The sequence below is a fragment of the Carassius gibelio genome, chromosome A7 (assembly GCF_023724105.1).
Source record: "Carassius gibelio isolate Cgi1373 ecotype wild population from Czech Republic chromosome A7, carGib1.2-hapl.c, whole genome shotgun sequence".
Classification (NCBI taxonomy): Eukaryota; Metazoa; Chordata; class Actinopteri; order Cypriniformes; family Cyprinidae; genus Carassius; species Carassius gibelio.
This window is the reverse complement of record NC_068377.1, coordinates 25,578,106-25,602,078: the sequence shown is the minus strand read 5'-3', so window position 1 is coordinate 25,602,078 and position 23,973 is coordinate 25,578,106. Positions and strand designations below refer to the sequence as shown.

At 40.7% G+C, this 23,973-nt stretch overlaps 1 protein-coding gene across 1 annotated transcript in view; it reads right to left on the bottom strand.

Annotated features, from left to right (window-relative positions):
* Positions 1–2,344: 2,344 nt before the first annotated feature.
* Positions 2,345–23,973, bottom strand: part of LOC128016949 (immunoglobulin superfamily DCC subclass member 4) — a 70,009-nt gene continuing 48,380 nt past the window's right edge. Inside the window, exons 14-20 of the mRNA XM_052601920.1 lie at positions 17,954–18,081; positions 16,632–16,802; positions 16,379–16,513; positions 14,915–15,017; positions 8,619–8,841; positions 8,221–8,349; positions 2,345–6,845 (exon numbers count right to left, since the gene is read on the bottom strand). Coding sequence (XP_052457880.1) covers positions 6,315–6,845; positions 8,221–8,349; positions 8,619–8,841; positions 14,915–15,017; positions 16,379–16,513; positions 16,632–16,802; positions 17,954–18,081 — 1,420 coding nt within the window. The 3' untranslated portion in view covers positions 2,345–6,314. The remainder of the gene's footprint in view (positions 6,846–8,220; positions 8,350–8,618; positions 8,842–14,914; positions 15,018–16,378; positions 16,514–16,631; positions 16,803–17,953; positions 18,082–23,973) is intronic.

Here is a 23,973-nt window from a genome sequence, read left to right as displayed (position 1 = left end):
TACAACAACTTCTCTTGTTGTGGCAAGACATCAAATTTTGTCATGGCGCCATGGAAACGCCCTTTAACAAAAACTCAAGATCTCCAAAAGTTAACATTGCACAGGCCTTTAGATTAGACTGACCACAAAATGTATGTTAATCTCAAAAAAATTAAAGGAGTAGTTTTTCGCAGCGTAAAACATGTCACTTCCTGTTGCCAATAGGTGGCGCTATGACTATAACTGAATGTGGGCATGTAGATCTGTTAAGGGCAGAAGTTTTATCTAACATGTGAAGTTTGGGGCAGATTGGACATTGTATGTCTGAGTTACAGCAACTTCCTTTTTCATGGCGAAACATCGAAATTTGTCAGGCCGCTATGGACACGCCCTTTAACGAAATCTAAAGATCTTCGCAATTTAACATCGCAAAGGGCTTAAGATTACACTGACCAGGTTTGGTGTTGATCTGAATAAATCTCTAGGAGGAGTTCGTTAAAGTACAACCCCTGAAAATGGCAAAAACAACGCCAATTTTGCAGAGAAAATTCTAAATAACCGACTTCCTGTTGGGATTCGGATTTCGTGCCAAGAGACTTTTTTGTAGGTATTGGTGTGTTACATGTGTATAACGATTTTTGTACATGTACGTGAAACATAGCTCGAGGCGCACTCTGTTGAAAGTGTATAGGTGGCGCTATCGAGCCATTTTGCCACACCTGATGGAATGTTGGCCTTCAGATGTGTTCAGGCCAGGACTCTTATCACACATGTGCAGTTTGGGGAAGATCGGACATTTTATGCCTGAGTTATAACCTCTTCTATTCCTATGGCGAGACATCGAACTTCGTGACGGCGCCATGGACACGCCTTTTAATGAAAACTCAAGATCTTCACAACTAAACATCACACAGGCCTTTATATTAGACTGACCACAAAAAATACATTGATGTCATAAAATTTCTAGGAGTAGTTCATCGCAGTGTAAAATATGTCACTTCCTGTTGCCAGTAGGTGGCGCTATGACTATAACTGAATATGGGCATGTCAATCTGTTCAGGTCAGGAGTCTCATCAAACATGTGAAGTTTGGGGCAGATTGGACATTGTATGTGTGAGTTATAGCAACTTCCTGTTTCATGGCGAATCATCGAAAATCGCCAGGCCACCACGGACACGCCCATTAACGAAAACTCAAAAGCTTCGCAATTTAACATCGCAAAGGCCTTCAGATTAGGCATACCAAATTTGGTGTTGATCTGAATGAATCTCTAGGAGGAGTTCATTAAAATACAACGCATGGAAATGACAAAAATGACACAAAATTTGCTCATAATATTAGTAATAACCGACTTCCTGTTGGGTTTCGGATTTTGCTCCAAGAGACTTTTTTGTAGGTATTGGAGAGTTACATGTGTATACCGATTTTCATACATGTACATGAAACGTAGCTCGAGGCGCACACCGTTGAACGTGTATAGGTGGCGCTGTTGAGTCATTTTGCCACACCCACTTCTGAAACCCATATCAGACGTAAATTTTCGCCAGTTCTGAGGTGTGTGCAAAGTTTCATGACTTTTCGAGCATGTTTAGGCCCTCAAAAATGCGATTCATTTTGGAGAAGAAGAATAATAATAATAATAATAATAATAATAATAATAATAATAATAATAATAATAATAATAAACGGAGCAATTCCAAGAGGGTCCTCACACCATCGGTGCTCGGGCCCTAATAATAATAATAAAAAACAAAGCAGATACAAGAGGGTCCTCGCACCTCGGTGCTCGGGCCCTAACTATCCTTCCCGACGTTAAAAAAAATAGCTTAATTTAGAATTTGCATGTGTTAGAAGAAATAATATTTTGCCTTTTAAACTTCTCGAAATATCAAGGCAATGAAAGAGTGCCATCTATTGACTGTTCAGCATACAATAGCTATGTGCTTGATGTAAATAAAGGTTGCCACATCTTTTGTTATATAGCCCCTCCTCCCATCAGCCTTCATTGACACCAAACCAGATATGTGCTGATTTAACTCTTTTTTTTTTTTTTATTATAGGTACTGCATATTATTTAATATCATTCATCATTTTAACAATGTAGCAAACAAAAGGGCCTGTGCATGGGTGAAAAAGACTCACCAAGTCTCATCCACAAAAATTTACAAAACCAGCCTTTTCTTAAGTTTCCGCGTAAAGTTAATGTTTTGGATTACAAATCTCAAGAAAGATTTGATAGCTAGTGTCTCACCTTTCCTGGCATAGATAGATATATTTACTTGGAAAAGTGAATTTGGAAATTTCAGTCTATTGAAAATATATGCACTACGGCTTTGAAGCAGCTGCATATAAAACATGAGACAAATTCTTGTTATTAGGATGTTTATTTACATAGTACAAGTTTGCAGAGACACCTGCAAATCTCACAGAGACAGTGACAGAGGAAGAACATACACATTATAATATCACATTGTCCTCCACTGCATCCCTCCATCTGACATCAAACTCCACTCTTCACAGCTCACGTGTAACATATGATTGAGTAGCAACATTTGATCAGTCATCAGATATCATTTCACCACATCAGTTATTCATAGGCCACATTTGTTCCAGTTAAAAAGATTAGATTTAATCTAAGGGAGTTAACTGACAGTTTCTTATAGATTCTGTTTTTTTTTTTTTAAACTGATGTCACAGCGCAGAAAACGAGAGCTACAGATCATAGCAATGTAAAGAATAACATTTCTATGGGAGGGTCAAACAATATTACCATATCTCAAAGACACTAAATGGTCAATGCATTCTTCAATCTCTTCACCTGTGTCTTAAAAACCATTACAATCTTTAGATTTGATTTGTACAAAGAAGGCCATGAGAGCATATAAAACAAATAACAGATGGTCACATGCTGTAATCATACTGGGTCAGTGTAGTTGTGTGTTTGTGCTGAGACTGATGTTGTCTCTCACATTTAACCGACAGACGTCAGAGACCTTACTGTTGCTGGTGTTACACAAATGTGTCCAAAGTATGTGTGCTGAGAGTCTCAGAAATGCACAGGTCTGCTGGTTGAAGGGGGGAAAAGTAAAAAAAAAACTGATGGATTCTCACATCACCAGAATAGAAAGCTCACCACGAAGCACCAGAAAAAAACAGCCATTAGAATACATGATTTATTTTGAAAAATGTCTGTGCATCAGTGTTTATATTTGTTGTTGCTTTTCCCATGCCATAAAAGCCTTAATTTTCCTGGAGGACAGGTGAGGTTTTTATACTTCAGTGCACACTTGCTTTACATCAGAGTAAGCTGTTGCACCTCTCCAGAGTTTTTATGCAAAGACAGGGCACCTGAGCAATAAGCACTGATTATGAGCACAGTATAAAAATGGTCCATATGCCACCATGTGTCTGTTTTAAGAGGTATGGCTTGACATCTGAACTCTCATTTCATGCATTTTGCTATTCTCCTCTGCAATATGCCAAAGATTTATCCAGACAAATAGCCATTCCATGCTTAATATAGTGGAGCAAAAACCAGCCCGAAGATTCAAAATGAGGTAAAATGAGACAATCGACTCATCTGGTTTAAGAAAACTCTGCTGCCAAACACATGATGATCAGAAGAACTAAATCTTTAAACATTTGTACCATTTTGAAGATATAACTAAGTAAATGAACAAGCAGCAAATGAGGTATCTGAATATGAACTTATCCTGAAGGGCTGATTCTGAACAATAAAATGCATATCTGAGAAAGACAAGACATCTGCTGACCCTGGCAAAACCACAGTTTCCTTCATTTTAGACAAAACAAGAGGTTTATTTCCCCCACACATTCCTAATGCTGAAGGTGGGATGTGCTAAACATTAATCTGATGTAGAAGACTCTGGAGCAAAGCTAAGACTATTCTTGACATCAAACATACCAGAAAAAAACAACAATTATTTTTGTGACAGCAGTCTATGAAAATTGAAATTAATATGTGCCATTTAAAGGGATCTTTTACCCAAAACTAATAATTATGCTACCATTTATCACAGAAAAGAAGATATTTAAGTTTTTTGCCTACACAATAGGGACCGATGTTGCTCTGCAAATTTCCTTTAGAATATCTCTCTTTTTAGTAGTAGTACGTCACACAAGTTTGGAATGACATGAGGATGAGTCAATAATGACAGAATTTTCATTTTTGGGTTAACGATCCTTTTAACACAGAATTTGGGGTGAAGCGTATTAGACAAAAATTTTATAATATCAATAAAATCATTGAGTCTAAAGTTACAGACTTATTGTTGTTGAGTTGTTGACTGGCCACTAAACATCTAGAAGTTTGACGACCGTTCGACATGCGAGTGGCTTACTGAATGTTATTATTAAACAAGCAGTTATTCAGACATTCATCCTCTTCATTTCCAGCATGATCAGCCCTGAGTGTGGCCTGCTGCGCATACAAAAACTGGAATGTTCAAAAGACCATCTTAAAAGTAACCTAGTCTTGCTCTAGCACCAAAGCTCTACTCGGTGAAGTTACTGAAATACACGAAGATAATCAGCTGAACTGTAGCAATGACTGAGACCGACTAAACTGAGAGTTGTTGTTGTTGGCATCATGGGCAGTCCTGGTGATAACATGAAGACGGCAGGATTTTGAGAGTATGTTGATGTTCATCTTCCAATATAACAGCGCTAACAAAAAAGAAACTACTTTAAATAAGCGTCTTAAATGCATAAAAACGAAGCGCAACATCTACAGATCCTGCTCTCAGCTGTAATAAAACATGATTTTGCATGGATGGCAAAATGTATTTACAGTTCCAGATGAACTCTAAATGGTGACAGATGCATGGCATGAGGACAAAGAAGAAAGTACATGACAAGACCTCTGAAAGACGGAGGCCATTTCCTAGTTTGGCTGAAAATGTTCTTCTCGGACTCCCTGCGTAGAAGTTCCTGAGAAAAAGAGATGACTGGCATGTCAACAGGTAGATCTTAAACCATGCGGTTTGCCTTCCACTGTGTTTATACCCCTTCATTTGAAGGGTATATTGCAAAACTGATGTGATGATCAAGCTTTTTTTTCATAGCAAAGGACTAACAAGCAAATGACCATATGCTTGCACACAGGTGAAAGTTTCAGTAACCGTTACACAAGAATACAGACAGAGTGAGAAGGGCAGTAGATTCTGCTATAATCCAAAGGCTATGAATCAGACGGCTTCAAATCCGCCTATACTATACTCATAAAATCACACAGGAAAAAAAACACAATCCTGTAAAGAAATGAGGTAGTGCTGTTGACTGAGAAAAACTTGGAGCATGAATCAATGTGTCTTCACGAGTACACTCATGAAATGATAGAAAATTTACATGGACTCTTAGTGTTCCTTTTGTATTGTTCCTTCTTTTCTTCTTCATTTTTGTCTATAGGTATTTGATACAGCAATCGTGCATATACAAATGCACTTTGAATTTGAGACTCCTGAGACACTACGCTCCAGTCAGGGAATGTGTGTTTTTATTTGTATTGTATTCTGGTATGTATGCATAAATGTACCTCTGATCTGATCAAGTAAAGGACACAGTTTACCCCAAAAACGAAAATTCTGTCATCATTTTCTCTCCCTCAAGTTGTTCCACACCTGTATGGTTTTCTTACTTCTGCAGAAAACAAACAACATTTTTGTCCATGCACAGGTTTGGAGCAACACGAGCAAGAGTAAATGACAAAATGTTCATTTAAGGGTGAACAATCCCTTTAAACCGGAATAGATGTAGAACTGAAAAATGGTGCTAATTTTCTGGTACAACCATTTTAAGCACAGATCTGTGTGTGTGTGTGTGTTTATGTGTGGTGACCCTGAGACAGCAGGAGGTGGCATTTGTGGCAGGGTTATCTTCTCTGACAAGATCTTCACCCATTGGCACTGATCTCGTGACGTTCGTCCAGTGAATGAGTTCGGTTTCCATATGCAGGGCTGATTTCAGGGTCCTTCGACTTCCCCTCAGAGTAAGAACCCTCTGACTTCACGTGTGCATGTAAACACATAAACCACTTCACTTCAGCACATGCCGTACATGCACACAAAGAGGGGTTAAAGTGTGCCACTGATATGCCCTAAAATGCATTTCCATGGAGACTAGTGCTAAAAAAAATATTCTATGTGTACATACATATAAAATAATGGAACCAAAATTTTGCAATGAAACAGCCAAGAGAAGAGGCGTGCGTGGCTATGAGAAAATATCAACTTCTCCGGCAGGAAGGTGCCACTCGTAGGTCTCCTCTATCCCAGAACTTTAGGAACACCATTTATTACGCTTCTCTTCCTTCCAGCTTAGGGGTACACATAGTTATGCACCCCTGAGGTAGAGTGGACAAGGCCAGAGCTGGCAAGGGATGAGGGGGAAGCAGGGAGACCTGGTGAGTGCAGAACCTTTCCTGCAGGGCACAGCCTGTGGACCCCATTCTCCAGGGTCTCTGCCTTTGAGCAAAGGGGTTTGGATGAGTGGAAGCCATTAGTAAGCCCCACACCTTGGTTTTTGGCACTGCCCACTGTCGACTGGCTTAGTCCACTTTCAAATGGTCCATTGTGATTGGACAGTACTTCTGCGATGTGAGTACTGGGGGTTGGAGATGGAGATCGAGTTTCATGGTTGTTCTCGCTGTGAGCATAAGTTGGATGTGGGTTTGATGGAGTTGCCTTCTTTCCAGGAGAAGGGTGCTTGGAAAATGGAGTCTCCAAAGAGAGCTCCATGTCACTTTGTGGACCCTGGTCAACCGTCGTGTTAGACAGCTGTGAATGTACAATCACTTCAGCCTCCACCTGGTTCTTGCTGAGGGAATACAGCGTCTCCACATGCCCACTCTGCAAATACAGCACATCACAAAAAAACACTCTTCAAGTGGGGTTATATTTTTTATACATTCTTAATATAGTTCTAGTTTTTTTGTGTGTGTGTGTGCTGGAATATTTTATGCATAAGAGTTAACGGACCTCTTAATAAGAATTAAGAGTTATATATTTTTAACAATACATGCATGTAGGAAGACATTGACTTGAACAGAGTTTTATCAAATTAACTGCATTATATGCAAATTAATTAATCAATTTAATCACAACAAATTACATATCGATATTTGAAGGAAAAAAGCTCTCAAATTTGAAGAACATTATATTATTCTATTTTACACTATACAGTTCAAAAGTTTGGGGCTGGTAATATTTTTTATGTTTTAGATTTGTTTTTGTTTTTTTCGTCTCTTGTGCTCACAAAGCTTGAATAAAACTGATTGAAATCGCAGTTTTTTAAATATATTTTGAACACATTTGAAAATGTAATTTATTCCTTTGATGGCAATGCTAAAAACAGGTTTACTACTTAATGTTTTTGTAGAAAATGTGATACTTTTTTTCCCATCATTCTTTTATGAACAGGAAGTTCAAATGAATATAATCTCTGTAACAGCATATATGTCTTTATTGTAACCAATTTAATGCATCCTCACTAAACTAAAGTATTGATTTGGAAAAAGAAAGTACACTGGGCCCAAACGTTTGAACAATAGCGTTTATAAAAATAATTTTTTTTTAATTCATTTACATTGTGCTTTTTTAGTTTCTTGAATGCCGCATACTGAAAACACTGTGTCAAGCTGAATGTAGTTTCATCAATTAATCACACTAAATCAATGTATGGTCTTATATAAACATTGAATAATGGGGTGAAAACTGGACACTGTGGGTACGGAAGGTGGAAGATCACAATCTAAAATGTTAATGATTTTGTGCAGTACAGTTCAGCACTATTTCATCATAAGAACTGGAAAAACTGATTTTTAAAAATGTCAACAGGGAAATAAAATGATGGCAAAATGAGGAGGAGAGATGGATAAAGGTGTAATTTTATGTGTTAGCTTCCTGCTGCTCCTATATTTGAGGCACTTTCGGAAGGGCAGTAATTGGTAAATGGTATGCAGACTTCAGCTTTTCATTTCAAGTGTCACATACTAATTAGCCGTCTTCCCCACTGTCTGCTTAATGGTAATTACGTTCTCTGTACATTTCCCGTCTGTGTGAGGCACGATCCATCAGCCCCATCCCCCATCACACACATTCATAAACACACAAGCAGCTGTGCAAGGATTACATGCATTTCATAAGATAAAGATCAAAAATCTGTTATATTCCTTTATTGTTTTTGTCACACCCCAACATTCATGGTAATTTCTACACTCCTTACCTTATTGTTCTCTGACGGTGGTCCCTCAAGAGCTCCATTGATGAGAGCAGAAGAATCCTCAGTTATAGTATCTCTGTATCTGGTGATCCTATTGGCCCAGTTCCGACTAACAGATCCATTCCAGGCTGGCTGATTGTAGAACAGAAAGAGGAAAACTAAAAGACTGAAAATACTCAAATATGAAAACATTTTCATAGATCAAAATCTTTTCTTGGTCTTGGAATATGCTTATCAAACAACATAGCCCTATCGCAAACAAAACCAAACCTTCTTCCTATCCCTCCGATCTCATTGGCTGATAGAAACCTGCTTATCAACAAGGATGCATATTTGGAAGAAAGTTTGTGTGGTACATCAAATTAGTGTACTGTGGATGCTTGCAAAGTTAACTAGCTCACCTTGGATTCTGCAAGGCCATCGTCAGCCCCTTCTATATTACCCATGAGACTCTGCTGCTCAGTGAGGTCTGTGAGGGGCTTGTTGGGGTCTTGTGCATTTGAGGGCATGAGGGTTTCTAACTCATGGCAGTCAGTGCAATCAGGCGCAGTAGCAGGCACTGGACGGGCATCCTTCCTGTACTGAGGACTCAAAGAACTCGAGTCAAGTCCACCAGACACATCCCTAAAAGTGACAGAGAGGACTATCATTAAATATCACTATATCACATATATATATATATATATATATATATATATATATATATATATATATATATATATATATATATATATATATATATTAGGGGGGGTAATTAATGCGTTAATTAGATTAATTAATTATGGAGAAAAATAACACGTTAAAATTATTAACGCATTTAACACACTTGCCCCGCCCCAGACCTGTGTGGATCATCTGCCATTTCATACAGTCGACTGATGACTAATATGAGGCAGGGCAACAGCTTACTGCGTGATAGAGCCTAGAAAGTGTCCCTAAAATTCAAGATATGGCACAAAATGCCCGTTTGAAATTTTGTCTCATATTTACATCACATAGTTAAGAAATATCACACAGCTGTAGGCTAAGTGCGTTATCACACGAGTGCAAATGTGATACTCATCTTATACAACAGTTCTTTAAGAAGTTAATATTGTGTTATTTTAGACACAATGTGGTCTGTTTTGCAGACAAAGCAGAACTGTTTATCTCCGAGCAACCCACAGCATCATTTCATTTCTTAATCCACGTTTTGAATGAATTGGGTGAACCATTGGTGCATTGAAACATTGGCCATAGTTGCGTTGGCTTTGAAGTGGTGCTGCCCATGCCACCGATCAGTGTATGACATCAAAGTACTTCAAGAGTGACTCAGAAGCACAAGGAGTCGTCTGCTCTCTTAGGCCCGTCCACACGGAGACGGAGCTTACCCCAATCCGATCTTTTTTTTCCTCGTCTCAAGAAATATCCACGTCCACACGAAACCGCATAATGATGTAGTATACATGCAAGACCAGTATGTGGCGCTGTAATTCTGCCACAGAGATACACTAAAAACAGAGAAGAAGACTTGGACTATGCTCATAAACCTTGCGCGTGGTACACAGACGAACATGGAACAATACATTTATTAATCAGTGTTAATGTTAGTTAATAAAAAGACAATCGTTCAGTGTTTGTTCATGTTTTTGTTGCTGTGCTGTGTAGAGGTGTCTGGCTAGGGGGGAGACGTGGGCTGATGACGTCATCGTTTCAGAAAATATACGGATTAGCCGTCCAGACGAAAATGCAAAGATGGCGTTTTCAAATTTATCCACTCTGGGACCCGGTTTCAAAAAATAGCGGTTTCACCTTATGAAAACGCCGGATCCGTGTGGACGAAACGCCTATCCAACAAAAAATTTGTGCGTATTCACAGAAACGCATCTCTGTGTGGACGGGGCCTTAAGCTCCTGTGGTACTTTGATGTCACACACCGATCTGTCTGATGGTGATGACCTGCTTCAAGTCGAACAAGTCTAATGATTCAATGAACCATTCATTAAGAACCATTTACTTCACTACTAAATGAATCAGCCATTTGAACGAATCAAACCAATGAATAAATGACTCGATTACTGAATCATTAAGACATTTACCACCACCTACTGGCAGTTTTAGTTTATTATTTAGAGTATAATTTCATTAAATAAATAATTTTATATATTTTCATAGTAATAATAATAAAGTTAAAGGGGGGGTGAAATGCTATTTCATGCATACTGAGTTTTTTACACTGTTAAAGAGTTGGATTCCCATGCTAAACATGGACAAAGTTTCAAAAATTAAGTTGTACGTTTGAAGGAGTATTTTTGTTCCAAAATTACTCCTTCCGGTTTGTTACAAGTTTCGGAATTTTTTTTTCGAGTATGGCTCTGTGTGACGTTAGATGGAGCGGAAGTTCCTTATATGGGTCCTGAGGGCACTTCTGCCGGAAGAGCGCGCGCTCCCGTATAGCAGAGCACTGAGAGCACAACAGACTTCACTGATCAGAGCGAGAGCGTCGCGAAATGTCACAAAAGAAGTGTGTTTTTGGTTGCCAGGGCAAGACAACCCTGCACAGATTACCAAAAGAGAAACAGCATTAAGGGATCAGTGGATTGAGTTTATTTTTACAGAGCATCAACGGAGTTGTGCAAGTGTTTTTGTTTGTTTCCTGCATTTCGAAGATGCTTGTTTTACAAACAAGGCCCAGTTTGACGACGGATTTGCACATCGTTTATTTCTTAAGGATAATGCAGTCCCAACGAAAAAAGGTTACGATCGTGTGTTGGAACCGCATGAGGTGAGTAAAACTGCTTCAGATATCTCTGTGTTATTAACTTAGCTATCGGCTCGTAAGCACATCAAGTAAACAACATGCGATGTTGTCATCAAACTGCACTTTCCACATGTACAGCTTAAAAAAAAAAAAGATGACAAAGTGGAACTTAGTCATTTTCCAAAACCGCTAAGCAAATATATACAGTTTCAGTACGTTACATACCACATAGAGACTGATTGCTGATGCTGCTCTTGTTCAATTTCAGCCTCTGGATCTTCTGGATCATAAATATATGCTGAATCTGACTGTTAGCCATGGTTTGTTGAGGTTGGTTTTGTCCTCACGGTGTCACAGCTTCCACACGCGCTCAACACAAAAGCCTACTGGCGCTCGTGATTCTTTAGCTCCGCCCACACGTCACGCCTCCAGCCACTCATATTTTTCCGGAGACTTTTTGGAGTTATGAAGGATGCAGTACTACTCTATAGGTACTCAAGATTAACAGGATATTGAGTGAAAACTAGCATTTCACCCCCCCCCCCCCCCTTTAAGGAAATAAATTATTAAAGTTATAGCTCACCCAACCAAAAAATGACAATATCATCATTTACTCACATGGTCCAAAAGAGTAGGCTATATGTAATAAATCTGATCAAACAAAATATTTCTTCCTTTTTGAAATACTGTAAAATAATCAAGAAATTGTCCTTTATAGCAGTTTTAATGCTGAGATCTAATAAATATTATCTAAGTATCTAAAGCTGAGGACTGTCACAGAAGCTTTCAATGTTCTCAACGATTTTTAAAACCTTTTCAAACAGTTCAAAGATTCCTCATTTCTTTTTAAGAGACGTGATCAGGTTGGGTTTCACAGACTCTGAATTACATTGTCATGCCGAAATTTGCACCCGGCCAGATTATGCACTCTATAGAATTGGTAAAGTTTAGGAGTCGGTGTGGGGGAGGAGTTAAGATTAGGGGTGGGGTTCGGATTAGGCAGTCAGGTAGCGACTTCTACGAGGGGGTGCATAATCTGGCAGGGGTGCAGAATTCGGCACAAAAAACCTCTTCTGAAAAAAAAGAAAAGAGAGCAACAAATCAGTATATTAGTAATGGGTGCTCACAGGCATTACTATCATAGACATAAATTCAGATTTTAAAACATATTTAAATAGAAAACTTATTTTAAAGGGGGGGTGAAATGCTATTTCATGCATACTGAGTTTTTTACACTGTTAAAGAGTTGGATTCCCATGCTAAACATGGACAAAGTTTCAAAAATTAAGTTGTACATTTGAAGGAGTATTTCTGTTCCAAAAATACTCTTTCCGGTTTGTCACAAGTTTCGGAAAGTTTTTTTCGAGTATGGCTCTGTGTGACGTTAGATGGAGCGGAATTTCCTTATATGGGTCCTGAGGGCACTTCTGCCGGAAGAGCGCGCGCTCCCGTATAGCAGAGCAGAGAGAGGCTGTGCACAGACAATCACTGATCACAGCGAGAGCATCGCGAAATGTCACAAAAGGAGTGTGTTTTTGGTTGCCAGGGCAAGACAACCCTGCACAGATTACCAAAAGAGAAACAGCATTAAGGGACCAGTGGATGGAGTTTATTTTTACAGAGCATCAATGGAGTTGTGCAAGTGTTTGTTCCCTGCATTTCGAAGATGCTTGTTTTACAAACAAGGCCCAGGTTGATGCTGGATTTGCACATCGTTTATTTCTTAAGGATAATGCAATCCCAACGAAAAAGGGTCACGATCGTGTGTTGGAACCGCAGGCGGTGAGTAAAACTGCTTAAAATGTCTCTGTGTTGTTAACTTAGCTATCAGCGCGTAAGCACATCAAGTAAACAACATGCGATGTTGTTATCAAACTGCACTTTCCACATGTACAGCTTAAAAAAAAAAAAAAAAAAAAAAAAAAAAAGACGACAAAGTGGAACTTAGTCATTTTCCAAAACCGCTAAGCAAATATATACAGTTTCAGTACATACCACATAGAGAAGCCTTTGCTGATGCTGCTCTTGTTAAATTTCAGCCTCTGGATCTGTGTCACAGCTTCCAGACTCGCTCAACACAAAATCCTACTCGCGTTCGTGATTCTTTAGCTCCGCCCACACGTCACGCCTCTAGGCGCTCGTGTTTTTCCGGGAAAAATCGGTACAGACTATCTTTCTCTTATAAATATAATAAAAATAAAGACTTTTTGGAGTTATGAAGGATGCAGTACTACTCTATAGGTACTCAAGATTAACAGGATATTGAGTGAAAACCAGCATTTCACCCCCCCTTTAAAATGTAATATTATTTTACAATATGCATTTTACTATTTTTCTATTAAATTTTTTACTGTATTTTTGATCAAATAAATGCAGACTTGGTAAGCAAAAGAAATTTTAAAATAAATAAAACAATCTTACGGAGGCCAACCTTTTGAAAAGCAGTGTGCACAGTATATACTGAACAGTACAGTGTATATATTTAAGTCGTTTCGATTAGAAATCTTGTTAATCTAACTATACGTACTTAAATTATCAATGTATACCTATCTGTGACATTAAAAGATATCATCAATATCATCAATCAAATAATTGATCAAAGACATTTCAATTGTTAATGTTTTGAACATCTCTTTATATTTTACTTTATGAAATGTGAAAACTGCTTGGTTTGAAACACTTATTTTTAAATAATTATAGTGTATGTTTATGAAAACTGGAACAGCGTATATGCTACTGTGAAACTGAGAAAACAAACAAACTTTGTTTTCAGAATTTTCAGAAATGTAACCTGTCTTTTCTTCTTCCCTTTTACGTACATGTATTTTTCAGGGTAAATGTTAAAGAAGCAGTCATTTTATCTAATGAGCTTGGTCGCAGTTTCGCAGCTGGAGGTTCCAAGAGTCTGATGAGTGCATATTAACTCAGCCTCACATCCTGAAGCTTGTCAAATTCCCCATCTCACATTAATATCAATGTGTACTTAAGTGAAAACGTTCAAATCTAAAGGTCACGCATGTATAATGGTTACACTATGCTCTATTCATACTCTGTTAACAAATAATCACTGCAGCTGACACAATTCTCAGAAGAAGGTGAAATGGGTTTGGTTCTCTCATTCTCTAAATGCAAAAGCCCAGCAGACTCAATCTGCCTCTGTGGCTGTTCATGAAACCAGCAGAGCTCTAAAAGAGCGAGAGAAATCAGCCATGACTCTCTGCCATTCAGCTCTCAATACCACACATCTGCCACATCTGTTTCAGACACACAAACGCTTGCACACACGCTGTGTGATTGAGTGTTGTTATTCACCCATGTCTCATTCCAGATTAAAGTAACATCCAAAAGGTCCTTGGTTGAAACCTTTAAAATCTGAACATAATTTTGGGAGGATTTTCACTGCAGCTCGTTTGTCATTAAAAGCCTTTGGGGGAAGACAGATTTCTTCCTAAACTGCAACTGTTGCAGCATTTTTGTGTGTATAAGGAATAGTTTGACTATAAAATGAAAATGCATTAAAAAAAAGAAAAACAGTGGGTCCAAATTCTCTGATAGATAGTGTGATAATTTTAAGTATTTATAATTATTTTGAATTAGCTCTTTTTTATATTTTCAGTTTTCATATTCATTTTAGTTCGAAATTTGTCACATGCATTATTATTTTTAGAATTTATTACATTTCTATTTCAATTAGCTGTCAAGGCAATATTGATTTTTTATGTATTATTATTATTATTATTCAGATTTATTTCAATAACAGAAAAATAATTTTAGTCGTTTCAGCATTGATTAATTATAATTATTATTATTTTTTTATTTATTCTAAACTCCAGTGAATTTCATTGTATGTATGGACAAAAGCAGAAGAAACATTCTTAAAAATATATTTTTTGTTTCTTTATAGCCAATGAAGTGATCTAAACTCATGGATCTTACAAAGTTTGAAGAGGCACATACCGTGTTTTTCCATTGCGGAAACTGACACACATGCAGAGCAGGATGCAGAGCAGACCAACACACACTCCAACTATGATACCAGTCACAGCATGGATATCCAGCTCTGTAGGAGAGTGACAGAGTGAGAGGGGGAGAGAGAGAGTGAGAGCGAGAGAGAGAATGAGAATGCATGACAGAAGTGTACAAATCAGTCATCGAGTACTTATACATAATTAAACTTTATAGTAATTCAATGCAACTGAATTGTACTTAAGCATAATAATGAAACATTAATTACAACACAATGTGTTATATTAATTATAACTAATTTTATGACTGGTGTATGTAAGTCTGTGAATTTCTGTGACCAAATCCCCACAGACGGCGTGTGTATGAGGCTGGACCGAATCACTTCACACTCCCTGTGGGAGTGCTATTAATTGAGTGTCAGTGATGGGCAGAGGCAGATGGCAGTCTCTACACACACACACACACACACACACACACCTGTGATGCCTCATGTAGAGTTAGAGAAACTTAACTGCCATTATAAACAAGGGTTGTCTTTGCCAAAGCAATATAAAAAACATTATATACATATAAGCACTGTGAGTGCTACGTGTTCATGTTTTTGAGCCACAGTATATGCTTTTTTGAATGCAAATGTTCACATATCAGCCAAGTTTTCTGGAGCTCAAAGGGCACTGCAAGGCCATGGGTTTGATTCAGTTGATTGTTTACCTTCAATGAGGTCTATGCCGCTTTGAATTAAAGAGTATAGAAAAGGTACAAATGCAAATGTAACAAATGTATAAATATGAGGGAATAAATATATTACATTAATGTAAAGGTTATGAGGTTTCAGTTAGTAGCTTTAGGAGGCTGATTCTTATATTCTTCCATTGAAAATATTTGTGGAGGTTTGCAGAATCTCTCTCTCTCTCTATAAAGTTCTACTTACAAAAAAAAAAAAAAAATATCACAGTAAAAACAGTTAAAAAAAAAATTATGATTTTGAAAGGAGTGTCTTATGCTCACCAAGGATACATTTATTTGATCATATATACAGTAAAATATTATGAAAAGAATGGCATTTATTTGAAACTGAAATATTTTTACATTATACATTTATTGCAACTTTTGAACAATTTAATGCTGAATAAAACTTTTTTTGACCCCAAACCTTTGAAAAATAGTGTATCTAGTTACATCAGAGGTAAAAACTCACCTGCTAATTAAAAAAACTGCAGGATGTTTTATCATGACGTATTGCTTTTAAAAGTGGAAATCTTATAAAATGCTTTAGCGAATCTATAAATTAAATAAAATAAATTAGCCAAAGCAATACTGAAAAGTAACAAGTAAATGGTGACCACAGAAACATAATAGAAATCTTAAAGAATAAAATTTGTTCACATCCTTAAACAAAATAAAACATCATACACTCAATAAATAGTGTGAAAACTGTTACATATACATACACACCATATTTCTTTGGAGGAGTAAAGACATCCTTCACAGGTGAATATGGTCCCACCCCAACTTCAGTGCAGGCCCCCATCTTGAAATAATAACGCATCACACTCGTCAGGCCTTGGACCTCTGCACTGGTAACAGAACCTAAGGAAAGACAGTGAGACAGAGAGAGATTTATAAGGCAGACAATAACCATTCTAATATGACATGCTACACCATGTGCTTGTTGTTTGGGTGTGTGTGTGTGTGTGTGTAGATTTACCGTCATGTGTGAGTTTTATCCACAGGTGATCTGGATGGCTGATGTTGCCGGTGTAGAGGATCCAGTAGGTCAAAATGACACCATTTGGCTCCAGTGGAGGGCGCCAGCTCACAAGAACAGAGTATGAGTCCAGTGCACTCAACTGCATGTCCAGAGGAGGAGAGGAGGGTCCTGTGGTAAAAACACACGTTTATACCCCACACACAAGACACAAAAAGAAGGAAAAGAGATGCATATTCATTAAGAATTATCATTTCATCACAATCTTTCGAATTAGACACAATCTTTAAAATAGACTACTCATACTTCCAGCATTACCCATGGTATATACATACATCAAGGTGCAGTACTTTCAAACATGACATGAGACTGTTTAAGTGTACTCTGAATTCACTAATATAATACTAAAATATAATTTTGCATTGCTTTTGAAAGTGTAGCTCATTAAAGGGCTTTTTTGGATCAAAAATTAAATTACGTAAAAAACGTAAAAACAAAAACAAATAATGTACACAGAAATGTAATATATAAACTTTGAAAATCAAACTGGAATGTACACAAACACAGGTTCAAAAAAATCATATATGACACATGCAGGGTGAGGGGAGATTATCCACTAGTTAAGAGATTGCGGATGGTTTTGTTACTGTTTATTGGACAGTTTTTTCTGTACGAAAAAAGTATTTGCCAAGAAAAGCACATTTAAAGCTTTGTGGTGTTATAATTGTCACACCATGTGCAGTCTGGGAGTTAAGGAGATACCCCAAGTATAAAATCTGCTTGTTTTTTTTTTTTTAAGTGTCCACTCCTTCTTCCCCCACAAGAGTAGATAAAGCCCCTCTCAGTTGGTCTGACACTAAATCACTGTGGCAACATGCCCCTCCCCGCCATCACTTGGCTAGACTGACTGACAAGCTGAAAGACTCTTGGCCAACAAGAGGAGCAAATTCCATCTGGGCTTTTAATTAAAGCCAATTATCTCCTGACGCCTCTCCCTATTAATCCTCTAACTGTTAACCTGACACAAACACACTGACCCACACGACTCACACACTTGCAGTTACACTCACAAATACGTATTCATTCATCACTTCCCACATTCCAAAAAACCCACAGACACTCACGCTTCTGTACACACAATAATTAAAGCTCTCGCTCACACACGAACAAACTCAAGACGGTGCGAACTCTGCCAGATTTTTCCAGAAAAGTAACGATCACAAAAGACCATAGTCCATAGAATTCATACTCTATAAAACTTTCTTTCTCACATATATTAGGCAGAAAGGTTCTTTTGCAGCACTGAAAGGGGCTGTACTCACTGTCTGGAAGTGTGGATTCTTCCACTGTGCTGCTGAAAGGGCCACTCATTTCAGCTCCGTTAGACTGCACAGCGATTTCATAGCTTGTGAAGGGCTTCAGTGATTCCAGTAAAATCTCCTGAGAAGAGCTGAAATACAGTAAGATACAGAGAAATAGAGTCAGAGGACTGGTTGACTGAGACGGGATTATTTAACAGTCAATGTTGCTATCATCAAATCATTCAAAAAAATGCAATGTTTTGGAAAGAAGTCTCTTATGTTTACGGCTGCATTTATTAATCAAAAATACAGTCAAGCATTCATATTTTGAAAATGATTAATAAATAATTAACAATATATATATATATATATATATATATATATATATATATATATATATATATATATATATATATAATTTATTCCTGTGATGGCCAGGCTGCATTTTCAGCAGCCATTATTCCAGCATCACATGATTTTTCAGAAATGTTTCAGATGTTTTGCTGATTTGGTACTCAAGACACATTAGTCATTGTCACAAACGAGACAGGAGGCAGACAGGATGGACCGTATGTGAGTTTTATTAGCAGAATGCTCCGAACCAGACGGGAATATCAGAGTGAGAGCGAGTATGGACCAATATCAATACAACAGAACGATCTCTGATCACAGTAAGTGGAAGTGGAATCACCGAAGGAGGACTGAAGGCAGAAGAAGATTGGCCGATCTTTGAGGGTTCTCAGAAGATTCGCGGATTCTCAGGCGAGTGTTGAGATAGAGTCTGTAAGCCATGTAATGACGAGATCAGACGGAGACTGAAGGTTGAGAGTGGGTATATAAGGGTGAGCCGTGATGAAGGATAGCAGGTGACGGTGATGAGGATGAAGAGATGCAGGTGATGACAATTAATATTCAGGGGATGACGAGCGAGTGGGTGGAGGGAGTGATGATGATGGTGGTGGAATCCTGACAGTACCCCCTCCTCCCGAGGCGGCTCTTGACGCTTGAGAAGAGGGGCATTGGCGACGGCGAGGCCTACCACGACCTCTGGGGGCAGGACGATCAGGATGGTCTGCATGAAACTGGGTGAGGAGGGTTGGGTCCAGAATGTCTTCGCGGGGTACCCATGAGCGTTCCTCGGGGCCATAATCCTCCCAGTCGACTAGATATTCCAGCCGGGGGCCTCGTCGCCGCGAATCCATGATGTTGCGGACACGGTAGATAGGCTCCTCTTCTACTGGAACGGGAGGAGGAGGTAAGTCCCTAGGTCCTGGATCTGAGGGAGGAGAAGTGACAGGATCAATGAAGGGTTTTAACAAGGAGACGTGAAATGAGGGTGAAAACTTGTAATGAGGTGGGAGGTTGAGCCTGTAAGTGACTTCATTCAGCTGCCTCTGCACGGTAAATGGTCCGATGTATCGGGGACTCAGCTTACGGCAGGGCAGGCGAAGGCGGATGTCTCGGGTTGAAAGCCACACCTTCTGACCCGGTTGGTACTGGGGAGGGTCTGTCCGTCGACGATCGGCTTGGGTCTTGTGCCTTCGCACTGCCTGTTGGAGGTGAACGTGAGCTGAGTCCCATACCCTCTCGCTCTGATGGAACCAATAGTCAACGGCTGGAACCTCCGAGGGCTCCCCAGACCAAGGGAATAGAGGAGGTTGAAAACCCAGGATACATTGAAAAGGAGTGAGCCCGGTGGTGGATTGCCTGAGAGAATTCTGGGCGTATTCAGCCCAGGGGAGGTGGCGGCTCCAGCTGTCCTGGTACTGGTGGCAATATGACCTGAGGTACCGTCCTATCTCCTGGATCTTCCGCTCAGTCTGGCCGTTCGTCTGAGGGTGGTATCCTGAGGATAGACTAACAGTTACCCCAAGTAGTCGGAAGAAGGCTTGCCATACACGAGATATGAACTGCGGACCTCTATCCGATACTATATCTTCGGGAATTCCAAAATTTCTGAAAACATGGTGGAACAAAGCCTCCGCGGTCTCAAAGGCGGTAGGGAGTCCAGGTAAGGGGATCAGCTTGCAAGCCTTCGAGAACCGATCCACTGCTACTAGAATACAGGTGAAGTTGTTAGATTTAGGAAGGTCAGTCATGAAGTCTACACCTAGATGAGACCATGGACGACGGGGTATAGGAAGAGGTACGAGTTTACCCTCCGGGAGTTTTCTGGGAGTATTAGAGATGGCGCAGACTGAGCACCATTGGACAAACCGGGAGACATCTTGGGAGATAGATGGCCACCAGTACCGTTGACTGAGGAGCGAGAGGGTACGCCTGCTACCTGGATGACCAGAGCCCGGAGCTGTATGAGCAGAGTCCAGAAGGGCGGTGCGGAATTGTTGAGGTACAAAGGTGAGCCCCTCTGGACCTCCCGGCGGAGCGGGATGGAGACGGTTTTCCTGGGATATCTGATCGTCTATGTCCCAGAGGATTGGACAGGCGAACACGGCTGGAGGGAGAATGGGTTCATGGCGGTACTCCTCAGACGAGGAATGATGGAGGCGAGAGAGAGCGTCAGATTTTCCATTCTTACAGCCGGGTCGGTAGGTAACAACGAAATCAAAACGGGTGAAGAAGAGAGCCCAGCGGGCCTGACGAGGATTGAGCCGCTTGGCTTCTTTGAGGTATTCCAGATTACGATGATCGGTGATTACTTGAAATTGGTGATTGGCTCCCTCCAGCCAATGCCTCCACTCTTCCAAGGCAAGCTTGATTGCAAGCAGTTCCCGATTTCCGATGTCATAGTTTCGCTCCGCCGGGGACAGCTTCTTGGAGAAGAAGGCACATGGATGGAGTCTGGAAGGTTCACCCTGCCGCTGGGAGAGGACTGCTCCTACTCCAGTAGAAGACGCATCAACCTCGACGACAAATGGCAGATCTGGATCAGGATGGGCGAGGACGGGAGCGGTTGAAAAGGCGTCTTTTAATTGTTGGAAGGCTTGGATGGCTTCGGGGGAGAAGGATAGAGACTTGGTCTGGCCCTTCAAAGAGGAGGTCAGAGGAGCACTGATAAGGCTGTAGTTATGGATGAATCTCCTGTAAAAGTTGGCAAATCCGAGGAATCTTTGAAGCTCTTTCACTGTAGTGGGCTGCGGCCAGTTCCGGATGGTATCCACCTTCCTCTGGTCCATTTGCACACCATGCTGATTTATGATATAGCCCAAAAACTGTACCGACGTGGTGTGAAATTCACATTTCTCCAATTTCAGGAATAAGTGATGGGCTCTCAATTTCTGCAGGACCAGAGTGACATGGCGTCTGTGTTCAGGAAGTGATGATGAATAGATGAGGATATCATCCAAGTAGACTACAACAAATCTATTGAGGTACTCTCGGAACACTTCATTCATATAATTCTGAAAGACTGCAGGGGCGTTGGATAGGCCGAACGGCATTACCCTGTACTCATAGTGGCCGGAAGGGGTGACGAAAGCAGTCTTCCACTCGTCACCCCGACGGATACGGATTAAGTTGTATGCACTGCGCAGATCCAACTTGGAGAATATACCGGCCCCACGTAGTTGTTCCAGGGCTGCTGGGACCAGAGGAAGGGGGTAGCGAAATTTGACCGTTTGGGAGTTGAGATGGCGGTAATCAATACACGGTCGCAAGCCTCCATCCTTCTTAGCCACGAAAAAGAAGCTGGAAGCGGCAGGTGAAACCGATGGTCGGATGAACTGCTGCTGAAGGGCTTCTTTCACATACTCCTCCATGGCCTTCTGTTCCGGGATGGAGAGAGGGTAGATACGGCCTTTAGGTAGAGTGGCTCCAGGTAGCAGGTCGATGGCGCAGTCTCATGGCCGATGGGGTGGTAACTTGGTCGCCAACTGCTTGCTGAACACATCCTGGAACCCCCTGTACTCAGCAGGAATCTCCACTTGATGCTGGACTTCTGGACTCTCAACTGAAGTCGAACAGACTGGGAGTTTGGGTTTGAGCACGGAGGACGAAGAAGAGGGAGAAGATAGGGCTTTCTTCTTGACTGGAGCTAGACAGGTATGTGTACAGTTTTCTCCCCAACGAAGAACCTCCCCGGATTTCCAGTCAATGGTGGGCTGATGTTGGATCAACCAGGGGCGTCCCAGGATGAGCTCAGCAGTAGACTCCTCCAGCACCAAGAATGAGATCTCTTCTGTGTGTAAACAGCCAATGCGGAGCGTTAATGTGGGAGAGACATGACTGATTCGACCTCGACCCAGCGGCTTTCCTTGGATGGTTTGAACTCTGAGCTCTTGAAGGCTGCGGTGCTTGCGGACGTTCAGTTTTTGGAGGAGCTGGGTTGAAATGAAGTTCCCCGCTGAACCGGAGTCGAGAAGGGCTTGCGCTGAGACACAGATATGCGGGGTTAGTAGATGAACCATGGTACGATTTAAAGATTCCACTTTAGGAGGGATCTGAATGGAGCTTACCGCAGAACGTTGAGGTCGAACAGGACAGGAGCAGATGAGGTGATTGTCGCTCCCGCAGTACAGACAGAGGTGAAGCTGGATACGACGCTGGCGCTCAGAAGGAGTGAGATGGGTGGAGTCCACTTGCATGGGCTCAGGTGCTGGAGGAGAAGCAATGGGAATCGAGGACGGAGGACTGACAGCGGTAGACGGATTGTCACAGGCAGATAAGCGTTGTGAAACTCGAATGGTCTTCTGAATGAGGTTCTCAATTCCCATGGAGTCATCATAAACAACCAATAGCTGACGGATGTTCGGATTCAGGCCGTGGCGGAAAGCGGTAATCAGGGCCGACTCGTTCCAGCCACAGGATGCCGCCAGGGTGCGAAACTGGAGGGCATACGTACTGACAGAGGAGTTTCCTTGACGGAGATTGTAAAGCTGATCGTGAACTGAGAGATCTGAAACAGCCTGGCCAAAGACTTCCTTAAAATGAGACATGAAACCTGACAGGGACTTTAACACTGGGGAGTCTGAATTCCAAAGAGATTGTGCCCACTGGAGAGCTCTGCCAGAGAGTAGAGAAATAATAAAGGCCACCCGGGCGGAATCATCGGTAAACTGATGCGCTTGCATTTGGAAATATAGTGAAACCTGAAGCAAAAAACCGCTGCAATCCTCCTCCTCACCACTGAACGGCGCTGGTCGGGCCATGGGACTCGCAGAGGCAGCCGGCGAAGTAGCGGGTGTTTGCGGAAGTTGATGTTGGCGTGCAGAGTGAAGGATTGCTTCAGGGATGGCGGAAGGGTTGTCCGGTAAAGAAGAGAAGATTGACTGGCGCACTGCTCGCACTAGTTCGGCAAACGGGTCTTGAGATGGATTTCCCCCAGGCTCCGTAGGATTCTGCATCTTTGGTCTGATCTTCTGTCACAAACGAGACAGGAGGCAGACAGGATGGACCGTATGTGAGTTTTATTAGCAGAATGCTCCGAACCAGACGGGAATATCAAAGTGAGAGCGAGTATGGACCAATATCAATACAACAGAACGATCTCTGATCACAGTAAGTGGAAGTGGAATCACCGAAGGAGGACTGAAGGCAGAAGAAGATTGGCCGATCTTTGAGGGTTCTCAGAAGATTCGCGGATTCTCAGGCGAGTGTTGAGATAGAGTCTGTAAGCCATGTAATGACGAGATCAGACGGAGACTGAAGGTTGAGAGTGGGTATATAAGGGTGAGCCGTGATGAAGGATAGCAGGTGACGGTGATGAGGATGAAGAGATGCAGGTGATGACAATTAATATTCAGGGGATGACGAGCGAGTGGGTGGAGGGAGTGATGATGATGGTGGTGGAATCCTGACAGTCATATTATCAATGTTGAAAACCGTTGTGCTGCTTAATATTTTTCCGGTAGATGAGTAGATTTGATTGCAAAATTATAAATGACTCTAAATAAATGAAAAATTCATGATCAGTCTTTAAAAAATATATCTGTCAGATATAATAAATATAATATGTAGTGAGAGAAAATGCTTATAAAATATTTGACACACAATATTTACTTCAAATTCACAAAAAATTATGAAAAAGAGAATGTGCAATTTTCATTAATGGCTTTTGGTAAATGTATTCTCAATGTGGAGAT